Below are 25000 nucleotides of genomic sequence, written 5' to 3' on the forward strand. Positions count from 1 at the left end.
TCGACTGTGTTCATTTTCGATTTAACTAGTTACCAGCATTAGAAGTAGGGGGGAAAAAAATCAAAAGATATTGGTTTGAAATTGGAATGAATGCAAAATGTATAATCCTTCACACACATCACTTGAAATACTCCCTTTTTTTTCATGAAATATTAAGTGTATGACATTATTTTCTACTGTGAAATTATCTGTCAGAAGTAATCATTGAGGATGACACTCTAACGTGTCATAAATGATTCCTCATCTTTGTTCTGAAGATCTTAGGAGTTTGCAGTGAAATTTAAGGATTGTGGCATGTTTGTTTTTTTATGTCGTGTGATATTGGGAGTAGTTTCAAGTATTGTGTTCTGTTTTTTTTTAAGTGTTATTATATTGGATTTTAAGTAATGTTGTGGTATGAAACGTGCATTATTTAGGTATTGTGATGTGTATTATGTAGTCTCTTGAGTCTGGTGATTTTGCGTGTGTATGAAGTTTGAACATGAGTTAGTGCTTGAGTGTTTGGTTGGATGCAGAGTTATGCATGTAAGTTTGTTTGTTTTTTGCTTGTTTTTGTTGTTGTTGTTGTTGTTTTTAGTGTTTAAATGCATATTTTAAATGGGTATTTTTTTTTTACGTTGGGTTACGCTGCTGGTCAGGCATCTGTTTAGCATATGTGGTGTAGCGTATATGGATTTGTCTGAACGCAGTGACGCCTCCTTGAGTAACTGAACTGAACTTTTTCCATTGTATAAACTATTGAGCATTTGAGCATTTTTTTTACATTGAAAGAAACTCTTTATAAATTGAGTCATTATTTTTATATTATTGATATTGGTAGTAGCAATAGTGGTAGTAGTATTGTTATTAGTATTATTCTTAGTAGTAACGATGTTGTTATTAGTATATGTTTGGAATTTGTAGTAACGTGTAGCGTGTGTTTATGTAAGTTTGTGCCTGCCTATGTGTGTGTATGTGTTAGGGTAGCTGTTAGATACACATGTATGTTAAAATGTATGTATGCAGTGTGTGTGTGTGTGCGTGTGGGTGTGTGTGTGTGTGTGTGTGTGTGTGTAGTCACATTTTGGTGTGTGTATGTAACATGGATAAAATGTTTTATGTTAACAAAAGCGTTTTTGTAAAGCACCTAGAGCAGATTTCTGGATAGTGTGCTATATAAGTATCCATTATTATTATTATTATTAGTAGTAGTAGTATTAGTAGAATTATTGTCAGTATTATTAGTAGTATTAGTAGTAGTAGTAGTATCAGTAGTATTGTTATGATTATTATTTCAGGCAAATTCCAAACACAGATTGCCCAGGAATGGCAGCGTCACCTGGATTCCGTGAGGCGGGCGTCACCTGTAGAGAATTCCGGTCAGCTGGTATGTCACTGAATAATACGTATATATATTTTCCACAAGGTTTTGATTCTGTCAGCCCTACGTCTGAGCAGTCCCTCTGTCGTCGAAGTTTGTTTCAGTAAAAACAGTTTCCATGTTCCTGTGTATATATATGATAGTCAGTCGTGTCCGACTATGACCATCAGAACAGCAGAGGAGGCAACTGCTGTTCCGACTATTTGGGCTAGAATTTGATTATAGTGGAGAGTGTCTTGCCCAAGTACATCCCCACTCTCTCGGCCAAGAGGGTTTTAGGACAGTCGGCATTGGGATGGTTCCCAAAGGCCAACTAGCCCACAAGGCTGCAGCACTAAGAGCCAGTGCAATTTTGCCTCCTAGTTTGAGAGTCATAGTCCTTCACAAAAGGCTAAGCTGTAAATGGTTTCCCACTGACTGGAGAAACCATTGATAATACAGCTCTCACTTTACTGTTGGCCCAAATGTAAACTTACGTCAATCTGTGATATAAGCCGAGTGTTGAGCCTGCATGTTCCTATAGACTGGTGCAATAGCCGAGTGGCTAAAGCGTTGGACACTTTCTATCTGAGGGTCCCAGGTTTGAATCTTGGTAGCGGCGCCTGGTGGGTTAAAGGGTTGGGGTTTTTCTGATCTCCCAGGTCAACATAATGTGCAGACCTGCTTAGTGCCTGAACCCCCTTTGTGTGTATACATAAGCAGAAGATCAAATACGCATGTTAAAGATCCTGTAATCCGTGTTATGGAAACAAGAACACGCCCAGCAAGCACACCCCCGAAAATGGAGCATGGCTGCCTACATGGCGGGGTAAATATTACATATCTGTCTAAGCGTGTGTGTGTGTGTGCGTGCCTGAAATCTGATTGAATGACACAGGAAACGAATGATGAGCGCCCATAGCAGCTGTCAGTCGGTTCTACCCAGGTAGGCAGCCTGTTGTGTAAATGAACCCGAGTTTGTAAAGCGCTTAGAGCTTGGTCTCCGACCGAGGATAGGCGCTATATAAGTATCCATATCAATCAGTCAATCAGTGGTATTTTCTCCCCCTCCACTAGACCTTGAGTGGTGGTCTGGACGCTAGTCATTCAGATGAGACGACAAACCGAGGTCCCGTGTGCAGCATGCACTTGGGCACGTAAAAGAACCCACGGCAACAAAGGGGTTGTTCCTGGCAAAATTCTGTAAGGAAAATCCACATCGATAGGAAAAAAACAAATAAAACTGCACGCAGGAAAAAATACAAAAAAGAAAATGGGTGGTGCTGTAGCGTAGCGACGCTCTCTCCCTGTGGAGAGCAGCCCAAGTTTCACACAGATAAAATCTGTTGTGATAAAAAGAAATACAAATACAAATATCTTACCATACTTTATCTTACCCTTACCTCTTCTTCTTCTTCTGCGTTCACTCGTATGCACACGAGTGGGCTTTTACGTGTATGACCGTTTTTACCCCGCCATGTAGACAGCCATACTCCGTTTTCGGGGGTGTGCATGCTGGGTATGTTCTTGTTTCCATAACCCACCGAACGCTGACATGGGTTACAGGATCTTAAACGTGCGTATTTGATCTTCTGCTTGCATATACACACAAAGGGGGTTCAGGCACTAAGCAGGTCTGCACATATGTTGACCTGGGAGTTCGGGAAAATCTCCACCCTTTACCCACCAGGCGCCGTCACCGTGATTCGAACCCGGGACCCTCAGATTGACAGTCCAACGCTTTAACCACTCGGCTATTGCGCCCGTCTTACCTTACCTCATCTCACCTCACCTCCATCTCTCCTCCACCTGAACAGGAGGCAGGACGCTTCTCCACAGCTTCATCGCACGGCGAGACCACACCTTCGATGGACGCATCTTCTACCCCTGTCGTCGCCACCGCCGCCGCTAACGGCGAGGAAACGAGCGACCAAAGCGACCACACTGACGCTGTGGAAAAGAAAAGGACGATGACGCCATCGGTGCTGGCGGTTCCGGAGAATGCCGGTGAAGGATTGATGGCGAACGGAGAAGCGGGTGGTGAGGTTGAGTCTGGCCCAGCTGGCGAGAGCCAGGTTGTTGCGTCCGGCTTGCGGAAAGACAGTGTGTGAGTGATTAAAGAGGGGGGGGAAAAAAAGAAAAAAAAAAAGGTGGGTTGTTGAGGTGCATGTGTGATTGCTTCGTGTGTTTGAGGTTTGTTTTTGAGTGTGTGGTGGAATGGTTGTGTGCGTATGTGTGTGTTTGTGTGAAAAATAAAACGATTGTTTTTGTGTGTGTGTGTGTGTGAGAGAGAGAGAGAGAGGGAGATACAGAACTGTTGTAAGGGATGCAATCCATCCTCAAGCTTTGAAGAGAACAAGAAATTGGGTTACTTCCCTTGCACCATCCGCTTCAGAACAAATCTTGGTAAAATCTTTGTCTTGAGTTATTTGCCTTTTTGAACGTAGAATTTGGGCATTTTTTTTGATGCCTTGCTGTTTTGACTCCCCTGACGGGCGCAATAGCCGAGTGGTTAAAGCGTTGGACTGTCAATCTGAGGGTCCCGGGTTCGAATCACGGTGACGGCGCCTGGTGGGTGAAGGGTGGAGATTTTTACTATCTCCCAGGTCAACATATGTGCAGACCTGCCAGTGCCTGAACCCCCCCTTCGTGTGTATATGCAAGCAGAAGATCAAATACGCACGTTAAAGATCCTGTAATCCATGTCAGCATTCGGTGGGTTATGGAAACAAGAACATACCCAGCATGCACACCCCCGAAAACGGAGTATGGCTGCCTACATGGCGGGGTAAAAACGGTCATACACGTAAAAGCCCACTCGTGTGCACACAAGTGAACGCAGAAGAAGAAGAAGAAGAAGACTCCCCTTAGCATGTGCTGAAACTCATTTGAACTCTGCATACAGCAAGAACTAGCAATCGCAGATTTCCAAGATGTTAGGAACTTTTTTTTTTTTTAAATATTTTTTTCAAGAGGTTATCGGCTGCTAGCTACTTTCGTTCGTTTTCTCCGCATAGGCGGGTAGTGGTTTGCACAGGACAGGAATCGGACTCCCTGCCGGAGTCTGCCCTAGTGGGTCACGGTTAAGTATGTGTAGTTAAACGTAATTTTAGGAAGAAAATTTCCTATTTATTTATTAATTATTAAAAAAAAAAAAAAAAAAAAAAAATTTAATATATATTGTGTGTCATCTTTTGCATTTGACAGCTGGAACTCCCATGTTCGCTTGTATGAATGAATGGGCTTTTAAGTGTATGACTTTTTTTTTTTTTTTTTTTTTACCCTGTCACGTAGGCAGCCGTAATCCATTTTCAGGGAGTGTGCTTGCTAGGTGTGTTCTTTCCACAGAACTGTAACATGGCTTACAGGATCTTTAATGTGCGTATTTGATCATCTGCGTGTGTGTGTGTGTGTGTGTGTGTGCTTATATATATATATATATACACACACACACACACACACACACACACACACACACACACACACAAAGGGGGTTCCGGCACCTGCAATTCTGTAATTTTGTTGATCTGGGAGATAGGAAAAAATGGGATTGCCATCTATTAGTCTGCAGGATTTTAACTTTGACTTCGTTCTCCCCCCACCCCCCCCCCTCCCACCCTCACTCCCCCGAAAACGGAGTATGTCTGCCTAAACGACGGGGATAAAAATGCGGTCTTGCATGTAAAAATGCCCACCCATGTACACAAGTGAAAGTGTTAGTCGCAGCCAACGAGTGAAGAAGAATACGACATCTTTGATATTTGAACCTTGCGCCTTGTCTTGTAAGCTAGGTTCTCTTGAAGGGGTGTGGTGGTAATTTATGGTTTTGTATATGTATACATATATACAAACGTGCCTGTATGTATGTGTGTCTGTGTGTGTGTGTGCGTGCATGTTTTCGCATGTGCATACATCTGTAAATATATTAAGTGGCAATACATTGTACTGCACTGCCATGCACACACACACTCACACACACCACTCACACACACAGGTAAGCACACACACACACAAACACACGCACGCACGCTCTCACACACACACACACTTGCAGTAACAAAACTTCCACAATGCAGATTTAATTCTTTTTAATCAAACAATTACACATATAACACGTTCAACAACAGCTGTTTGATCAACAGCAGTGTCAAGAAACAGCTTGAGCTTCAGTGTACCTTCATCTAACGTTGATCAGGACAGAACTGACTTTTAGAAATCATACAACAAATATGACCAGAATTACCAAATCTGACTTTTACACATTCATTCGACAAAGAAAGGCCATGTTTTTTTTTTTTTTGTTTTTTTGTGGGTTTTTTTTGAGAAAGTGACACCAATGATTTTTGTTGTTTTGTTTTTGTTTTCGATATGTCTCAGGAAAAATTCAATTGGAAAAAATATATTCCGGTCACAAAAAAAGAAAGAAAAAAAAAGTGTTTGTCTGTATTTGCTTTCTGTGTTGTCACCTAAATTCGAATCAATAATAGATAGTGTGTTTATGCAATGTCAAACTGATCCAGAATTGAAAACAAAACAACAAAAAAAACAACAACAAAAAACAGCCCCACAATTTACAAAAAAAATTAGTCTTGGATAAGACGGGGAAAATTCAAATTCATGACAGATTTCCTGAGCACCTATAAGCTTGTAGGGCAGATTCGTTTTCTTACAAATACCCATCCATGCAATAGCTTAATTACTGGCTCATCAATTTTATGAACATGAGTACAGACAAAAATACTGACATCCAAATTTGTGATACAACCTTGTTCAAACTCTTCTTTTTAGTGTCATACACTACTGGACCATGTCAAACTCAAAATGCATCAGTTTGACATTATATATATATATATATATATATATATATATATATATAATCACCTAACAGGGAGTATAATCCAAACTCCTCTTTTTGCAAGCACACACATATTATGATATACTTTTGTCAGGTTTGGGGAACATACATACGCTCACTCATAATAATGTACAGTACAAGGTTGTGCACACACAATGACTAATATATATATATATATATATATATACGTAATATCAACATTTTTCTGTTGCTGTTTTTTTCTGCAGCATTTCCTCATCACTAATTACACGCTCTGTACAAAATCCTCTCTCTCGCTCTCTGTTTCTTTGTTACACACACACACACAACACACACACGCAACACACACACACACACACCGTCACAACACACACACACACACACCGTCACAACACATACACACACACACACACACACACTCATAAACACACGCACAAGGACTGGATGTGAAGAAAGAGAAGAAGAAGACAAAGAGAAGAAAGAAACAGGTTTCCCGCTTATCTGATGCTCTTGTAAATGAAGAAATTGAATGGATTTCACGTCACACACACACACACGCACACAGAGGCAGGTGCGTACACACATACACACACGGGCACGTGCGTACATGCACACACACAGGCACACGTGCATACATGCACACACACACACGCACATGCGTACACACGCACACACACAGAGGCAAGTGCGTACACACACACACACACACACACACACAGGTGCGTGCGTACACACACACACACACTTCACACACAGAGACACATGCGTACACACACACACACACACACACACTACACAGGCGTACGCTTAATTTACTGTGCAATACACTAACCACTCCTGATAGGGTTCCAACACGGTGGATGGTCTCCAACAAGAAGTACTGTTCTGCTGTCACGGTGTTGGCCTAGTGATAACGCTTAACACGTACGCCTAGGATCCAACCTAGGTACGCTTTGCGCAGTGATTTTTGTCTCCAGGCGACGGGCGCAATAGCCGAGTGGTTAAAGCGTTGGACTTTCAATCTGAGGGTCACGGGTTCCAATCTCGGTAACGGCGCCTGGTGGGTAAAAGGGTGGTGATTTTTTTTTTTTTCGATCTCCCAGGTCAACATATGTTGCAGACTAGCTTAAGTATCTGAAGCCCCTTTCGTGTGTATACACAAGCAGAAGATCAAATTCGCACGTTAAAGAAGCTGTTATCCATGTCAGCGTTCGGGGGGGTTTTGGAAACAAGAACATACCCAGCACTGATGCACAAACCTCCACCAAAACGGAGTATGGGTGCCTACATGGCGGGGGGGGGGGGGGGGGGGGGTAAAAACGGTCATACACGTGAAAAGCCCACTCGTGTACATACAGGTGAACGTGGGAGTTGCAGCCCCACGATCGAAGAAGATGTGGTTTCCTTCTTCTTCTTCTTCTTCTGCGTTCACTCGTATGCACACGAGTGGGCTTTTACGTGTATGACCGTTTTTACCCCGCCATGTTGGCAGCCATACTCCGTTTTCGGGGGTGTGCATGCTGGGTATGTTCTTGTTTCCATAACCCACCGAACGCTGACATGGATTACAGGATCTTTAACGTGCGTATTTGATCTCCTGCTTGCATATACACAAGAAGGGGGTTCAGGCACTAAGCAGGTCTGCATATTTGTTGACCTGGGAGATCGGAAAAATCTCCACCCTTTACCCACCAGGCGCCGTCACCGTGATTCGAACCCGGGACCCTCAGACTGACAGTCCAACGCTTTAACCACTCGGCTATTGCGCCCGTCTGTGGTTTCCAGCAACATCGTGGAGTGGTCAACCAGAAAAAAACAACAACAGCAAACCCAAAAAACTAAAAATCCCAGAACGTTAGAGGTTCGATTCAAATCCAAAGCACTGCACTGTCTGCTTGAACCGAAGTAGAAAATTCACTTTCGGCTCATTAATAAAAAAAAAAAAAAAAAAAAATGTTCGCCAGCAAATATCAAAGAGAAAAACTAATAACTGACACACCTTCCCCTGATCACCACACATACATCAGTTATTATGTGAAAAGAAAAACATTCGGGTAAGATAATATCATTGTTACATTTTGATATAGAGTGAAACTGACAACTACCGTGTGTGTGTGTGTGTGTGTGTGTTTATCAGTGTGCACGCGCGCGCGTATTTGTGTGTGTGTGCGCGCGTGTGTGTACGTTTCAATCATCATAAAAAAAAGGAAAATAATATTCAGTAAGATAATCATAACATTTTAAGAAACGAATGCTTATCAACAAATCAAATCGCAAAACGAATGAGCAACTGGCGCCACATTTCCTTGATGACAACACAATAACAGAACAACACAGAAACTCGTCTTTGTAAGAACTGTAACAGACTGTATTGGGGGGGGCTAGTTGGCCTTTGGGAACCCATCCCCAACACCCACTGTCCTAAAACCCTCTTGGCCGAGAGAGTGGGGATGTAACTTGGGCAAGACACTCTCCACTTTTATTAAATTCTAGCCCAGATAGTCGGGACAGCAGTTACCTCCTCTGCTGTTCTGATGGTCATAGTCGAACGCGACTGACTGTCATATATAGGTATACTGATTGATTGACTGATTGATATGGATACTTATACAGCGCCTATCCTGGGTCGGAGACCAAGCTCTAAGCGCTTTACAAACACAGGGTCATTTACATAACAGGCTGCCTACCTGGGTAGAGCCGACTGACGGCTGCCATTAGGCGCTCATCATTCGTTTCCTGTGTCACCAGTTCAATCAGATTTCAGGCACGCACACATTCACACTCAGACAAACCATGTAGGTAGCCATACTCCCGTTTTTTTTACGTGGGTGTGCATGCTGGGTATGTTCTTGTTTCCATGATAACCCACCGAACGCTGACATGGATTACAGGATCTTTGACGTGCGTATTTGATCTTCTGCGTGCGTATACACACGAAGGGGGTACAGGCACTGGCAGGTCTGCACTAATGTTGGCCTGGGAGATCGGTATATCATACATACACATACAAAAGACTGAAACAACTTGAGCGATGACCAGCTGCTGACGTCACCCTTCATGAGGTTGTCAGTTCAGTTTCGAGGACTGGCGACGTCACAGTTTGCAGACAGGCCCATATTCGCTGCACCACATCTGCTAAAAAAAATTTCTCCAGCGTCCACATTTAATTGGATCTTTAAAAAAAACAACTCTTGAGCAATATACGAAACGAACAACGTCCGTGGATCGATGAAACAACACATGAGTGTATACAATGACTGGATGATGTCCAGTTTTAGCATCCTGAATTGTTACATTTCTATAGTTTGTGGGACGAACAACGAGAAAAAAAAAAAAGCAAAAAAAAAAAGCATGATGGTGGCACGTTGATTTAGTGACTAAATCCGCATCAAAATTGACAGTAACACGACGTACACAAATACAGAGTCGAAATCCACCAAAAATGGGTTACAACATCATTCTACTAACTGACAATAATATCGTTTCATACATGCACAAAAATTGCCGGTAAGATAGGTGTATTGATTTAGGATGCTAAATTTGGACTTAACCAAATGTATTGATACATTGTAGTTTGTTTCGTGTGTGTGTGTGTGTGTGTGTGTAGTGTGTGTGTAGTGTGTAGTGTGTGTGTGTGTGTGTGTAGTGTTTGTGTGTGTGTGTGTGTAGTGTGTGTGTAGTGTGTGTGTAGTGTGTGTGTGTGTGTGTGTGTGTGTGTGTGTGTGTGTGTGCAGGGAGTTGCGGTGTGGGTTGAGGGTAGGGCCGTATGCTATTATATGTATGGATTTATGTAAGGGTTTTCACACGCAGAAGTGTTGAGATTGTATACACGTGAATGCATGCTTACATAAAAATCATAAATCAGCAGCAACAACAACAACAACAACAACAACGCATTTTACACAACCTTAAAGAAAGAATCGTTTCAAGTGAGAACACCTAAAGCACCTTGAGAATTAAGAACAAAAATGATCGTTTAGAATGAAAAGAATGAATACAGATGACAAAGATCTTTGACCGTATCATAAACAACAAGAGAGGCAAGGCCTTCAAGACTCACTTGTGATACACTTTAAAAAAAAAAAAAAAATCCAAGCTTTTTATGTATTGAGTATAATTTGAAAATGTAATGTTTAAGATGAGAAAGATCAGTTTAAAGCAAATTAAGTCCCCAAGCATTAATTACAGAGTAACTTCCCTTTTTTTACTATCTGCACCAAAACGTGTGCAAAATAAATAAAACTTCCATGCTTAGCAAAAGAAGTTCCTGTTTGAACAAAAAATGAAAATAATGACTGCTCTTGTTGTTGGGTCAGAATATCAGATCAAAGTGCTAAGTTTAGAGAATACAAAAAAATATAAATATAACAGTAAATGCAGTTTGCATATAATTAAGCTTCATTTAAAAAAAAATTTTTGTGCCCATCCCAGAGATGCAATATTGTTTTAAGCAAGATGACTGGAAAGAACTGAATTTTTCCTATTTTTATGCCTAATTTGGTATCAACTGACAAAGTATTTGCAGAGAAAATGTCAATGTTAAAGTTTACCACGGACACACACACACACACACACACACACACAGAGACAACCGAACACCGGGTTAAAACATAGACTCACTTTGTTTACACAAGTGAGTCAATAATTTGTTGTTGTTTTTTTAAGAAGAAAAAAAGAAGAAGAAAAGGCCATATTGATGGGAAAGCATGAACATAAATGGTATAATTTCACAACTGTATCAAAAGCAACAAGAGCAATAACAATCCAAAGCAATCAGGTTCATTTAACACGCAATGCAGATTCGATTAAGAAAAACAGAAACTTATCAACTTAAACAAGAACGGGTAGTTGATGTCATCATTTTTCACGGTTTGGCATTACCGCCTTTAATCTATTGACTTCCTTCAACGGCTTCGATTTCGTCTTCATCTTATTGCAATTGTTTATTTATTAACTGACATTTACGTATTTGTTGAGAATTTCATTTACAGGGTGTTGGAAAACTCCGAAAGTTTCAGTTTTCGTTGAAACGTTTGAACTGTTTAGACAACAGTATTCTCCATACAGGGGGAGAGAATTAACGTTTCAAAGAAAAGTTTAAATTTACTTATGTGTATAAACACAGAAAAGTTTCACTGACAGACAAGTTTAAATTCACTACTGGAAAACACACACACACACACACACACACACACACACACGCACACAGGTTTCACGGAAAAGTTTGCTCTATTGCTGAAGAACAGAAAGTTTCACGGGGAAAAAAAAAACTTATTGCTGAAAGACAAACTCAGTGGACGCAAAAAGCCGATTTGTTGGTGGGAGGGACTAGGAAGGAAGGGGCTAGGAAGGAAGGGAGGGACTAGGAAGGAAGGGACTAGGAAGGAAGGGAGGGAATAGGAAGGAAGGGACTAGGAAGGAAGGGACTAGGAAGGAAGGGAGGGAATAGGAAGGAAGGGACTAGGAAGGAAGGGAGGGAATAGGAAGGGTCTAGGAAGGAAGGTACTGGGTTGGAAGGGACTAGCAAGGAAGGGACTAGGAAGGGAGGGACTAGGAAGGAAGGAAGGAAGGGACTAGGAAGGAAGGAAGGGACTAGGAAGGGAGGAGGGACTAGAAAGGAAGGGACTAGGAAGGGAGGAGGGACTAGGAAGGAAGGGACTAGGGAGGGAGGGACTAGGAAGGGACTAGGAAGGAAGGGACTAGGAAGGGACTAGAAAGGAAGGGACTAGGGAGGGAGGGACTAGGAAGGAAGGGACTAGAAAGGGAGGGACTAGGGAGGGAGGGAGTAGAAAGGAAGGGAGTAGAAAGGGAGGGACTAGGGAGGGAGGGAGTAGAAAGGGAGGGACTAGGAACGAAGGAAGGGACTAGGAAGGAAGGGACTAGGAAGGAAGGGACTAGGAAGGGAGGGACTAGGAAGGGAGGGACTAGGAAGGAAGGAAGGGACTAGGAAGGAAGGAGGGAGGGAGGGACTAGGAAGGAAGGGACTAGGAAGGGAGGGACTAGGAAGGAAGGGAGGGACTAGGAAGGGAGGGACTAGGAAGGAAGGGAGGGACTAGGAAGGAAGGGAGGGAGTAGGAAGGGAGGGACTAGGAAGGAAGGAAGGGACTAGGAAGGAAGGGAGGGACTAGGAAGGGAGGGACTAGGAAGGAAGGAAGGGACTAGGAAGGAAGGGACTAGGAAGGGAGGGACTAGGAAGGAAGGGAGGGAGGAAGGGAGGGAGGAAGGGAGGGAGGAAGGGACTAGGAAGGGAGGGACTAGGGAGGGACTAGAAAGGAAGGGAATAGGAAGGAAGGGACTAGGGAGGGAGGGACTAGGAAGGGAGGAGGGACTAGGAAGGGACTAGAAAGGAAGGGACTAGGAAGGAAGGGACTAGGAACTTGAAGGAAGGGACTAGGAAGGAAGGGACTAGGAAGGAAGGGACTAGGAAGGGAGGAAGGGACTAGGAAGGAAGGGACTAGGAAGAGAGGAAGGAAGGGACTAGGAAGGAAGGGAGGGACTAGGAACTTGAAGGAAGGAAGGAAGGAAGGGACTAGGAAGGAAGGGACTAGGAAGGGAGAGGCTAGTAAGGAAGGGACTAGGAAGGAAGGAAGGAAGGAAGGGACTAGGAAGAAAAGCTAACACGAGCAAACAAATACACAAACAAATACAAAATAAAATCCACTTTTCCTTCAAAACATTGCTCTATTGTCGGGTCATTTTCCCTGGAGGAGCGGCCGGGGGTAAATTCAGAAAAATGAAATAAATAAAATGGTAAAACTAACTAACTAATTAACTAACTAAACACATAAATAAATAAATAAATGCCAGAGTGTGCAAAAGAAGGAGATCAGGAATACGTGCGTTGGTCGTCATGTTTTTACAAAGCGGCAAAAGAAACAGTTCTTCGCGACGCCGTCAAGGGACTTAATTAACGTGCCCGACGACCCACAAGGGAGAGAATGCTCAACATTCAGGCTGCGTCGATTCGTCTCCCTATTTCTCCTTTGTAGTCTCCCTTGTGAGCGTGCGTGCGTGCGTGCGTGTGTGTGTGTGTGTGTGTGTGTGTGTGTGTGTGTGTGTGTGTAAAAATCACATTTCCTCAATACAATATATATATATATATATATATATATATATATATATATATATATATATATATATATAAACAAAGCAGACAGAAAAAATATATTGGTAATAACATTAGAATCTTGTGTGACATCATGCATTACTTTGAAAATTAATGCCGTCCAGGCTTGTTCGTACCAATCGATTTCGAAAAAGCATTTGATTCATTAAATTGCCGGGTCATAACACAGTATCAAAGCCTTTGGATTTGGCAAAGATTTATGTAAATGGGTTCACACCTTTTACAGGAATATAAAATCATGTCATTGTCAACAGTTAAGTGTCCAAAAGTTTGAAAAAAACAAAAGAGGATGCCACCAGGGAGATCCAATTTCACCCTATCTGTATTATGCTCAGAAATCCTGACGTGCAAAATTAGGTAAGATGATGAAATTAAAGGCATTAATTCATTAGATTCCTTCTTTAAAATTAGTCAGTGTATCATATTAGGAGATAAAGAATTGTTTGAAAAGCTGTTTAAAACAACAGAGGGATTTGAAGAATTTTCAGGGCTAAAAAATAATTATGATAAAACACTGAATGTCTGTTTAGGGAGAATGAAGAAATCAAATCACTGATATCTACCAGAAAAGAAAATGAAATGGAATCCCCCAAAATATAAACTTTTAGGCATTTGGTTCACAGAAGGTCTGTCAAAAAGAAGTGAATATAATTGATAGAAGCTAAAAAGCTATTCAATATTTGGTCAAAACGCATATGTACACCCCTTGGTTGAATTGCTATTTTGAAATCACTTATACTTTCAAAACTTATTTACTTGTGGATTCTTCTCCCGATTCCCCAGGGAAAAAGAGACAAAACAACTGCAGAAACTGTGCAATGAATTTGTATGGGATGATAAACCAGATCAAAAGATAATTGGGATTTGACAACGAGTGGGATTCGAACCCGATGGTCAATGTTCCGGGCTGGTTTTCCTCTTTCTCCAGCCAGTCGATTTCAAACCTCTTAGCGCTGTGGAAGTGGTTGTTCTTCTTCAACTCCAGGGGAGAGGGGGGGAGGGGGAGAGAATCGAAACCATGCGGTCAAGGTTTTCACTTCACTTCACTTACGCCTCTTGACTCCTTGTGGAGCATAGGGCTGCAACAGCACTCCTCCAGCGGACTTGGATTTTTGGGGCTGTCCTCTTCAGCCGGGTCCATGTCCATCCGGCTGCCTTTATCTCATCCTCCGTGCTTCTTCTCCAGGTCTGCTTTGGTCTGCCCCCTCTGCTCTTTCCTTGGGGGGTTCCATTCAAGTGAGTCAAGGTTCTGGGCTAGCTTTTCCTCTCCGTCCAGACGCGGGAGGGAGGAAGGGGGTTTCGAACTCCTACAGTGGTCAATGTTTCGGGGTAGGTTTCCTCTCTAACCGAGGAGTTACGAACCCTGTTCTTGAATCACCCCCACCACCACCACCACCTCCGCCACGCTGGAGGTTGTCGTTAGCAGCGGCGGCGCTAGAGGCAGCGGCGGAGGGCACAAAGCGGCGGCCTCTCCGACACAGCGCCAAGTACAGCCGACGACACTCGTCGCGGAACTGCGAATTGCAGAGCCCGTAGACGATGGGGTTGGTGCAGTTGTTAACGATGTAGGAGCGGATGAAGATGTTGACGACCACCTGCTCCCTGGAGCTCAGGCCCAGGTAGAAGGCGGGGCCCCGGTGCTGGCGGATGATGGAGATGATGAGGAAGGGGAGGAAGCTGGAGATGAAGACGACGGTGATGAGGAACAGCATCAGCGTGGCGCGCGGCGGGCGCCGGAGCTTCTTGCAGCGGAAGGAGAAATTCTGCACGTTGCAACCACCCCCAGTCTCCCCTCCCTCCTCCCCCTCCTCCCCGCCCGCTACCACCGTAGTCATCGTTGTCCCGCTACGTCTCGCGGGCGACGGGGACGGGTATGGAGTCGACGAAGCGCTGGGAACTTCCAGCGCGTTCCCCTCTCGCGCTGCCACGGCGGCGGCGGCGGCGGCTGTATTTCCGGCCCCGCTTCCGGTTCCGTTCTTCGTCATCACCACCACCACGCCCCCTAGCGTCTCCAGCGCCGCCGCCGTGGCTTCCTTCCGCTGACGCAGCATCCGTTTCCGGCGCAGGATGACGCGTCCGATGAGGGTGTAGAGCACGACAAGGATGAGCACGCAGACGAAGAAGGCGGAGCAGAGGTAGACGAAGAACGCCAGCGAGTACTTCTCCATGTCTTTGTGAACGAAGCACATGGCGCCAGTGACGAAGACCGGAGGGTTGAGACGAGCGGGGATCTGAAGCTCGATCCTCCCGTACAACAGCAGTGCCGGCCACGACACGGTCACCCCTAGCGCCAGCCCGACCCCACACGCCGCCTTGGCCCCGCGCGCGGACACGGCGGTCCTGTAGGGGTGGCATATCCGGGTGTAGCGATCCACGGCGATGGCCAGAAAGATCACCACCGTGGCGTTGTTCATCACGTAGGTGATGAACCGCGACACCTTACACAGCGCGTCGCTCGGGAAGTCGTAGTAGTTCCTCATGCTCAGCACCTCCGTCGGAATGGTGATGAGGCAGTTGAGGAGATCGATCACCGCTAGCGCGAAGAGGAAGATCTTGGTGGACGAAGACTGCCATCGCCAGCCGTAGATGTAGATAGCTAGCGGGTTGCTTAGCAACCCGACAAGCATCAGAACCAGCGTGACCAGGATTGCCGGAAGGAGGTGCATGGCTTTCAGATCGTTGATGCTCTGTAGCAGCTGCTCCTTGTCCTCGGACTGGTTGTTGGTGGAGGCCAGGGCTGGGGAGGAAGTCACGTCGTGGGCGAGGCGGGAGAGGTGGTTCTGGAGGTGGTGGTTGTGGTCGTGGTCGCCTGGGGGTGAGTGCTCTGCCCCTGTCAGCGACATGGTTTCCGTGGTGGTCAGGGGCCGCGTGCTGTTTATTTGGTTGCTTCGTCAGTTTGGTTTGGCTCTCTGCAACACAGTGACACCATAATTATACTGACTGGGTGAGAACAGAAAGAGACAATGACAATGACAATTTTTTTTTTATTGGCAAATAGCGTTTTCCAGCTCTAGTGCCAAGGGGGATTATTCAGCTTATTTTAGTAGACGACGAAAAGAAAAAGTAAAACGAAAAATAAGGGGAAATAACAAGCAAATAAGTACATATTCACAACATTAATACAACATACTCCATATTACTCATGCATAATACTAAGTAATTAATTCGAACATATAACCATCCAACTTTGCAGCCGAGCCTTTTTTGGTTATTTACCAATCTAAATTGAGTTGCGGATCTTATATTTTATTCTGCATTATGTTTCTATCATGTTATGTTACAGAAAGAGAGAGAAAGAGAGAGACAAATACCAAACGACAAACAAATGATTCATTCAATATGAGGCCATCGCCCCATTATTTTGAAAGGGGTTAAACAAAACTAAACAAGATATCATGGCTAAGTGTAATACATTATTGTTAACACAAACAATATACAAATATAGAAATAGTGCGTGTACGTGTAAACAGGAAGACACCAAGAGAAAAAAATATCGTCATTGTGTTATTCTCTAACATCGGAGGGAGAGAGGGAGGGAGGGAGAGAGAGAGAGAGTTACCCTTTCTCTCTCTCTAGCTGCGTGCGTGTATGTGCGCATGTGTGCGTGCGTGCGTGCTTGTGTGTGTTTGTGTGTGTGTGTGTGTGGGGGGGGGGGGGGGGGTGCGTGTGCGTGTGCTTCTCGCTTTCAATGTGTGGGTGTGTGTATGGAGATATCTGGGTGTAGGTTTGCTACGTCAATTTCATGCTTGAAATGGTATCCATTCTAGTCTGCGGGGATCTATGGACAATACAATGTTGTCCACACATCACAATCTCTCCCTCTCTGTCTGTCTGTCTGTCTGTCTCCCTCTGTCTGTATGCATATGTCTCTCCGTATTTCATCTTTATCTCTATCGCCCCACTCCCTGTAAATAATATGTATGTATGTCTATCTCCACATCTAATCTCTTTCCCTGTCCACTATAGCTCTATATTTCTCTATCTCTCCCCCATGTCTGTGTGTGTGTATGTATGTATGTATGTATATATATATATATAACTCCCATGTCTGCGTGTCTGTCTCTGTCTCTCTCTTCCCCATGTTTGTGTCTCTCTCTATTTCTCGTTATTTCTCCCCCTCAGTCTCTCTTTATTTCTCACTCTCTCTGTCTCTCTCCCACTCTACACTACTCTCTCTCCCTCCTTCTCTATACTCAGCCTCTGTCTGTCTGTTTGTCTCTGTCTCTCTTCCTCTGTCACTCTATGATAAGTCCGTCTCTGCCCCTCCCCGCCCCCCACCTCTCTCTCTGTCCTCTCCCCCCCTCGACCCCCCCCCATCTCTCTCTCTTCCTCTATCACTCTCTGTGACGAGTCTGTCTATGTCTCTATCTCTGCCCCCCCCCCCCCCCCCACACACACACACACATCCCCCCTCTCTCTCTGTGCCTCCCCCCCCCCCCACCTCTCACTCTCTTCCTCTGTCACTCTCTGTGATGAATCTGTCTGTCTCTCTTTCCCCCCCACCTCTCTCCCTCCGTCTCTCTCTCTCTGAGGTCCATCAATTCAAAACACCGCGCATATGGGTGGCTCCGATTTCAGGCAGCTGAGTGCATTTGGCGCTACCCCCAGGCTAGGTGAAACAAGTCTGATGTAATGTATACCACCCCCCACAGACCCTGCCCCGGCTACAGTTAATTCATTGTGCACGTGCCCGTGACCAGACACATTAAGCCGTTCATGTCTCTCTCTCCTCCAACCCTCTCCCTCTCTCTCCTCCAACCTCCCCCCCCCCTCTCTCTCTCTCTCTCTCTCTCTCTGTGGGAAGGATAGATAGATAGATCGAGAGAGAGAGAGAGAGAGAAATAGACAGACAGACACACACACATACAGATAGACAGAGATAGATAGTTAGATAGATAGATAGATAGACAGACACACACACACACACACACACACATATATATATATATATATATATATATATATATATATAGCCAGATAGAGAGATAAACATATATATAGATAGATAGATAGATAGATAGACAAGACAAATAGTTAAATAGATAGACAGAGAGAAAGAGAGAGAGGTGGGGGATAGGGGGGGGGGGGGAGGAAGAGAGAGAGGGAGGCGGTGAGAATAAGAGAGAAATAGAAGAAGCTGAGGGAGAAAGACACATAAAGACGAGAGAGACAAGACAAGACAAGACAAGACAATGGTTTATTTGTTAGGCCTCCGGCCCATAACAAAGGAGTGGGCCACTAACAAAAATATTACATAATGAATCAAATAGTGTGAATAATATATCAATGCGCATGTGACTTGCAAGCTCTCTCTCTCTCTCTCTCTCTCTCTCTCATTATCTCTCACTCTCTCCTCTCCCTTCCCTCAAACACATGCACGCACGTATATACACACCCACATGCACGCTCGCGCGCTAAACACAGATCCAGCGATCTGGGTAAAGTGAAATGCTGACAAGCTAACAAAACTTACAAAAAATTAATTACAAATTGCAAGAATCGGAAAAAAAGGGGGATGGGGGGTTGACGTATACGCCACAGGGTAACAAAATGCATATCTATATTCATCCACTCGTGTCCAAGTACAAAAGCTCCGCTCTCACGCCAAAAGCCTTGCATACAAAAAACGATAACTTCGCAACTAAAGATTCCGACACACAGGACATCAAAGCGGCAAATTTGAACAAGGTTGGATTTCTGTGATATTTGGCAGGTAAATGTTCTTCTCTTAGAGTCTGATAAACTGGACAAACCAAAAGAAAGTGATATTCTGTTTCAAGGGCTGTGTGACAAAAACTACACATTCTCTTATCACCAGGAACAGGATTATACTGTAAAAAGCGACAATTCAAATCTGACATACCCATTCGAAATCGTGAAAGTAGACGGCGTACAAAAAAGTTTTTCACGACCAGTAAGTACGGAGATGTTGTAAGTGATTGGTTGTAAACAGAATACACTCGATAGAATTCATGTGACAGCAGTGAGGAATGCCAGCTTTGCTTTGCACAATCAATTAACCGTTGCTTAAAACAACGAATAAACACACATTCATTACCAACACCTTGTGCCTCCCACACATAACCAAAGCCGTACATGTACAAAACATTTCTAATAGTACAAGCCCATGTGATATAATTTTGTGTTTGCAGATGTAGTAACATATTGTATGCTTTCTTGGGGAATCGATCATTGCTTAATTTTAGTAGACGTAACCAAAACTTAATACATTTAACATAAGTCATCACATAGAGTGGAAATCTACCAGTTTCACCATAAACCAAATGTCTAGGAGCTTTTGAATGTACGCCTAAAAACTTTTTTAAAGCGAAAAGATGTACACCTTCGATTAATTCAAGATTTTTTGTAACTCCCCATATTTCAGCTCCATATGTCAACACAGGTTGTATCTGACAGTCAAACATTTTAAAAAAGATACCAGGGGAATGTTCTCCAATCGCCCAAAGTGTTCTAATGATAGCAACAACTCCTTTTCTGGCACGACTTGCAAGATCTTCTAATGTTGCTGTAAAACTAAGGCGGGTTGACAAAAAGATACCTAAGTACTTATATACATTTACAATTTTCAAAAGTTCATTTCCATAGAACCATCTCTCGTTCGCACCAAGGTAGCCACCATTTCTAAACACCACCACATTAGATTTTTCTAAATTGACAATTAAATCAAGTCGCTTTGCTGTGTCATACAATATATTCAGCTGAGTTTGAAGACCTATTGGGGTATCGGATAGCAGAGCTACATCATCAGCAAAAAGTAAGATCAAGAGCTGGACAAAATCAGGAGAAAGCTGGATGCCATGCATGCCACCCGCAAGCACATCTGAGGTCAATTCGTTAATAAATAAAGAAAAAAGTAATGGAGAACATACTTCACCTTGTTTGAGGCCACGAGGGCACATAAAACTGTCTGTGAAATCACCACCAACTCGTACTTTTGCTTTAACTATTTCATACATACTTTTCAGAGCCTGCAGTATTTTACCATTTAAACCATTCTTTTTTAAAATTACCCATAATTTATTCCTGGAAACACTATCAAAAGCTTTTTTAAAATCAATAAACGCGACATATAATTTTCTGTGTCTAAGCAACTGCTTTTGTACCATGGCATACAATGTGAACACGTGGTCAGTTGTACTGTGTTCTGCTCTAAAACCCGCCTGCTCTTCCCCAATCAGACCATGCACATCAATCCAATTACTGATACGTTTGTTCAGAACAAAACTGTATATCTTGCTACATATATTCAAAAGTGAAATGCCTCGAAAATTATCTGGATTATTTGCGTCGCCCTTTTTGTGTAGGGGCTGCATGACTGCAAGAGACCATTCTTGAGGGAACAAACCATTGTCAAATATGTGGTTGAAGAATTTAACCAGAAAAGGCATAATGCAGTCCACACTGTTTTTGTAAAATTCGCCTATGATGCCATCAGGACCTGCCGCTTTATTGCTTTTCAGAGCTCTGATCGCAATCCGTATTTCAGACTCGGAGATACTACAGTTCAGTAAATCAGATGGTGCGTTAACATACATCACAGCGGGTTCAGCAATGGATTCATTCACATCAGTGGAGTCAGAACTAAACACAGCTTTAAAATGGTTAAACCACTGCTCTTTTGAAATACTGGTCTGGCAAGACGAGCGCGGTCTGACTGAACGAATGGTGTTCCAAAATTTCTTTGAGTCATTTAAATTATTTTGTAAATCATGAATAAAATTGACTTTATAATTCCGTTTCTTTCGTCTTAGTAACTCCTTATATTCACGTCTTTTTTGTATGTAATTCAGTCTGACTTCTTCTCTGTTTGATCTGTTAACCTTTCTCAAATGTTGTCTTAATACCGTTCTACTTTGCCTGCATTCCAAGTCAAACCAAACTCGTCTCTTCTCAGCGCCGACAGAAACAGTTTTCAACATACATTCGCCCGCAACTTCAAAACATTCATTAAATTTTTCAAGAGCAAGATCAATATCACATTCAATCAAGTGTGAAGCTTCATCAATAAGAGCAGCGATATGGTCTGAACACATGACATCACAATATGAATTACTTTTCTCAGGGTCCCATTTATATTTGGAAAACGAAAAAGATGACTGATTGTCAGAAGCAGCATCAGTCTGAAACTGAGCACATGAAAGTGACAACTCGACAGCTGCGTGCTTGGATTCAACCATAGGTAAAATCTTGAACTGCCTACACTTACTCAGCAAACAATGAGAAATGACGAAAACATCGATCACACTACAACCATTCGGGGACACATATGTAAAATCACTCGAAAAATTGAATTGTTTAAGGCCATTGACAATGGATAAGCGGAATTCATCACATACATTCAGCAGGTATCTTCCAAATGGATTAATTACGTCATCCTTTGATGATCTCGCATTGTAACCAGCGTCGTCATCAACACATTCATTCGTATTGTCCATGTCATATATGCCATCAATGGGATCACTGGACATACATGGATTCCTGGAAGCGGTTCTTGAATTAAGGTCGCCACACACAATAATGGGTACCTCACCATAACGACTATTAATATCCAGCATGCAGTCTTCAAGCATCGTTACACCATTATAGATATCAGTATCTTCGTAATATTTTGACTTCTCAGGTGGCAAGTACGCACCAATAAATACACAGTCCTTGTCCAGACAAAACAATGTGCTTGAAATTTTTAGGGCAATAATGTTGTCTAACTCTAAAGGCACTTGCTCTACGTATTTACTCAAATCTTTTCTGACCAGAACTACTATGCCACCACACAGACGACCATGCATACTGTCTGAGACTTTCACGCCGGGGCAAACAAAAATATCATGGGTGGGGAATAGAGTTTTGGGGACTGAATCAGTAAATGTTTCAACCAGTAAAGCAAAATGATATTTGCCTATCCAAGATGCAATGTCTATTTCATTTAACATTGACCACAAACCTTCTACATTAAGGGTACAAAAGGATAATAAAGAAATAGACTTTAGGGAACAATCACTTACGTTAATATTACTCACCCCCAAATCATCATCACAAAAATTATCTGTTTCGGGGCTTTGGCCTGACTCTCAGCTAACTGCATTACTGATTGTACTGTTCACTGTGGGCTCACATACACTGTCACTGACAGCAGTGCTTGATCTGGTCCACTTGTCCGTTATTTTGCTCTGCTTGGCAAAGGACTGTGACCGGGTCATCCGTGGCGAGTCCTGCCCCACTCGCGATGCCTCAAGGTCACTGGGACTTCGGCGACCACGTCCTCTTCCGTGACCACGGTTACCCATGCTGGAACCCGAAAGACGAGAGAGAGAGAGAGAGAGAGAGAGAGAGAGAGAGAGGGAGAGGGAGAGGGAGAGGGGGTGGAGAGGGAGAGATAGTACGAGAGAAAGAGAGAAAGTCAAAGGAGAGAGACAGCGAAAGAGAAAGAGAGAGAGAGGGAGAGAGAGAGAGAGAGAGGGAGAGGGGGTGGAGAGGGAGAGATAGTACGAGAGAAAGAGAGAAAGTCAAAGGAGAGAGACAGCGAAAGAGAGAGAGAGAGAGAGGGAGAGAGAGAGAGGGAGAGGGGGTGGAGAGGGAGAGATAGTACGAGAGAAAGAGAGAAAGTCAAAGGAGAGAGACAGCGAAAGAGAGAGAGAGGGAGAGAGAGAGGGAGAGAGAGAGAGAGAGAGAGAGAGAGAGAGAGAGGGAGGGGGGTGGAGAGGGAGAGATAGTACGAGAGAAAGAGAGAAAGTCAAAGGAGAGAGACAGCGAAAGAGAGAGAGAGAGAGAGGGAGAGAGAGAGGGAGAGACAGAGAGAGAGACAGGGAGGGGGGTGGAGAGGGAGAGATAGTACGAGAGAAAGAGAGAAAGTCAAAGGAGAGAGACAGCGAAAGAGAGAGAGAGAGACAGAGAGTGAGACATACGGACACAGACACAGACACAGAGAGAGGCAGATAGAAAAAGAGATGGGGGGAGGAAGGGAGGGAGGTATGTATGCGAGAGAGGAAGAAAACGAAAAAAAAAGAAAAAAAAAGAAGAAGAAAGAATGAGAGAGAGAGAGACAGCGACAGAAAATAAACACAGAGAGAGAGAGAGAGACAGAGGCAGAGAGAGAACTCAGAACTTAGAACTCAAAACGTTTTTTTATTCAAGGATAAAGATTTCAGGCCGGGGCACAACCTATTCTTCCAATCTGTCCTTGCTAATCTACATCTATTACAAACAGCACACACACATAAATGAAGGGAAAGCGTATTCATGCAGAAGGACAAACATAATGAAGAAAAACAACCCCTCCCCGCCCCCACACACACCCACATGCATACACACACGCGCGCGCGAGAGCGCACACACACATACACACGCACGCGCGCACAGATGTCAGATGCGTATGTGGAGAACATATATCTAGCAACCATATAATATTCGAATGTCAGAATCTAAAATGTTTTTTTGCTAGACTTCACCAAAAGTTCTTTTGAATGTGTTATTAACAATTCCAATATGTTATTTGCTGTTGCAGAAGGTTTGCTGCGTAGTCCAATAGGACATTTGTTATAGTTGTTTGATGTTGGCGTTTCTAACGTTTCCATTTTCCCTAGCGTTGTCTCTCCCTATTCACCCTACACACATACACACACTTTTACCCCCCAGCCCCCTCCCACAACCCCTATCCCCACGTTTTTTTTTCGTTTTTTTTTTTCGTCTAATATCACCTCAAGTGGATAGACGTTAAACAAAAGACGACGACGCGCGCGCACACACTGACATCCCCCACCTCACCCCCTCACACACACACACACACACACTAAGATTGACAGATCGATAGGACAGTGAGTCAGAGAGAGAGAGAGAGATGTCATCAGTATACAAGTTCCAGAAACATCCGGGTGTTCAAAAGGTACAATATTGTTACTGCCTCTGAAATCTACGTATAGCAAGTGCAACATACTACAGTGACTACCACCATCACCAATATTACTTGGACATTTGTCACGATTATGATAGAACGAAATGAATAAATATATGCATGCATAAAAAAATAGAACGAAAAAAACCCAGAACAAAACAAAACTGAAAAGCAAAACAAAACAGGATGGAATGAGAAAGCAAGAAAAGAACAACAACAGCAACAATAACTGATACAATAAATAGAGACATAACTGACCTCTTTGTTACTGCCTACAGCAGTAACTCAAAGATCAGAATTATATTTACTGTTGGGAGGGGTGAAGACACTTATGCAGACTTGATTCGAAAATAGGTAGAGAACTGCCCGTTTGTCATGTGCAAAGGAAGGGAGTTCCACACGGATGCACCCGGAAATGCAAAACTAGTTTTGAACAAATCAATTCGGGTCTGAGAGAGAGAGAGAGAGAGAGAGAGAGAGAGAGAGAGAGAGAGAGAGAGAGAGAGGAAACTTGTTGATATATATATATATATATATATATGTGTGTGTGTGTGTGTGTGTAGAGAGAGAGAGAGGGGGGGAGAAACTTGTTGAGAGGAGAGAGGAGAGAGAGAGAGAGAGAGGAGAGAGAGACAGAGACAGAGAGACAGAGACAGAGACAGAGAGAGAGAGGAAACTTGTTGAGAGGAGAGACAGAGAGAGAGAGAGAGGAGAGACAGAGAGAGAGAGAGAGAGAGAGAGAGAGAAATTTGTTGAGAGGAGAGACAGAGACAGAGAGAGAGAGAGGAGAGA

The 25000-nt window shown here is 43.5% G+C and overlaps 2 protein-coding genes across 2 annotated transcripts in view; one reads left to right on the forward strand and one right to left on the reverse strand.

Annotated features, from left to right (window-relative positions):
* LOC143276959 (5'-deoxynucleotidase HDDC2-like) overlaps nt 1-4479 on the forward strand; it is a 13683-nt gene extending 9204 nt beyond the window's left edge. The window contains exons 6-7 of the mRNA XM_076581651.1: nt 1278-1366; nt 3157-4479. Coding sequence (XP_076437766.1) covers nt 1278-1366; nt 3157-3450 — 383 coding nt within the window. The 3' untranslated portion in view covers nt 3451-4479. The remainder of the gene's footprint in view (nt 1-1277; nt 1367-3156) is intronic.
* An 8922-nt stretch (nt 4480-13401) lies between these two features.
* Nucleotides 13402-25000, reverse strand: part of LOC143277056 (gastrin/cholecystokinin type B receptor-like) — a 140623-nt gene continuing 129024 nt past the window's right edge. Inside the window, exon 2 of the mRNA XM_076581788.1 lies at nt 13402-16208. Coding sequence (XP_076437903.1) covers nt 14616-16142 — 1527 coding nt within the window. The 5' untranslated portion in view covers nt 16143-16208 and the 3' untranslated portion in view covers nt 13402-14615. The remainder of the gene's footprint in view (nt 16209-25000) is intronic.

This window comes from Babylonia areolata, chromosome 33, assembly GCF_041734735.1.
Source record: "Babylonia areolata isolate BAREFJ2019XMU chromosome 33, ASM4173473v1, whole genome shotgun sequence".
Lineage (NCBI taxonomy): Eukaryota > Metazoa > Mollusca > Gastropoda > Neogastropoda > Buccinidae > Babylonia > Babylonia areolata.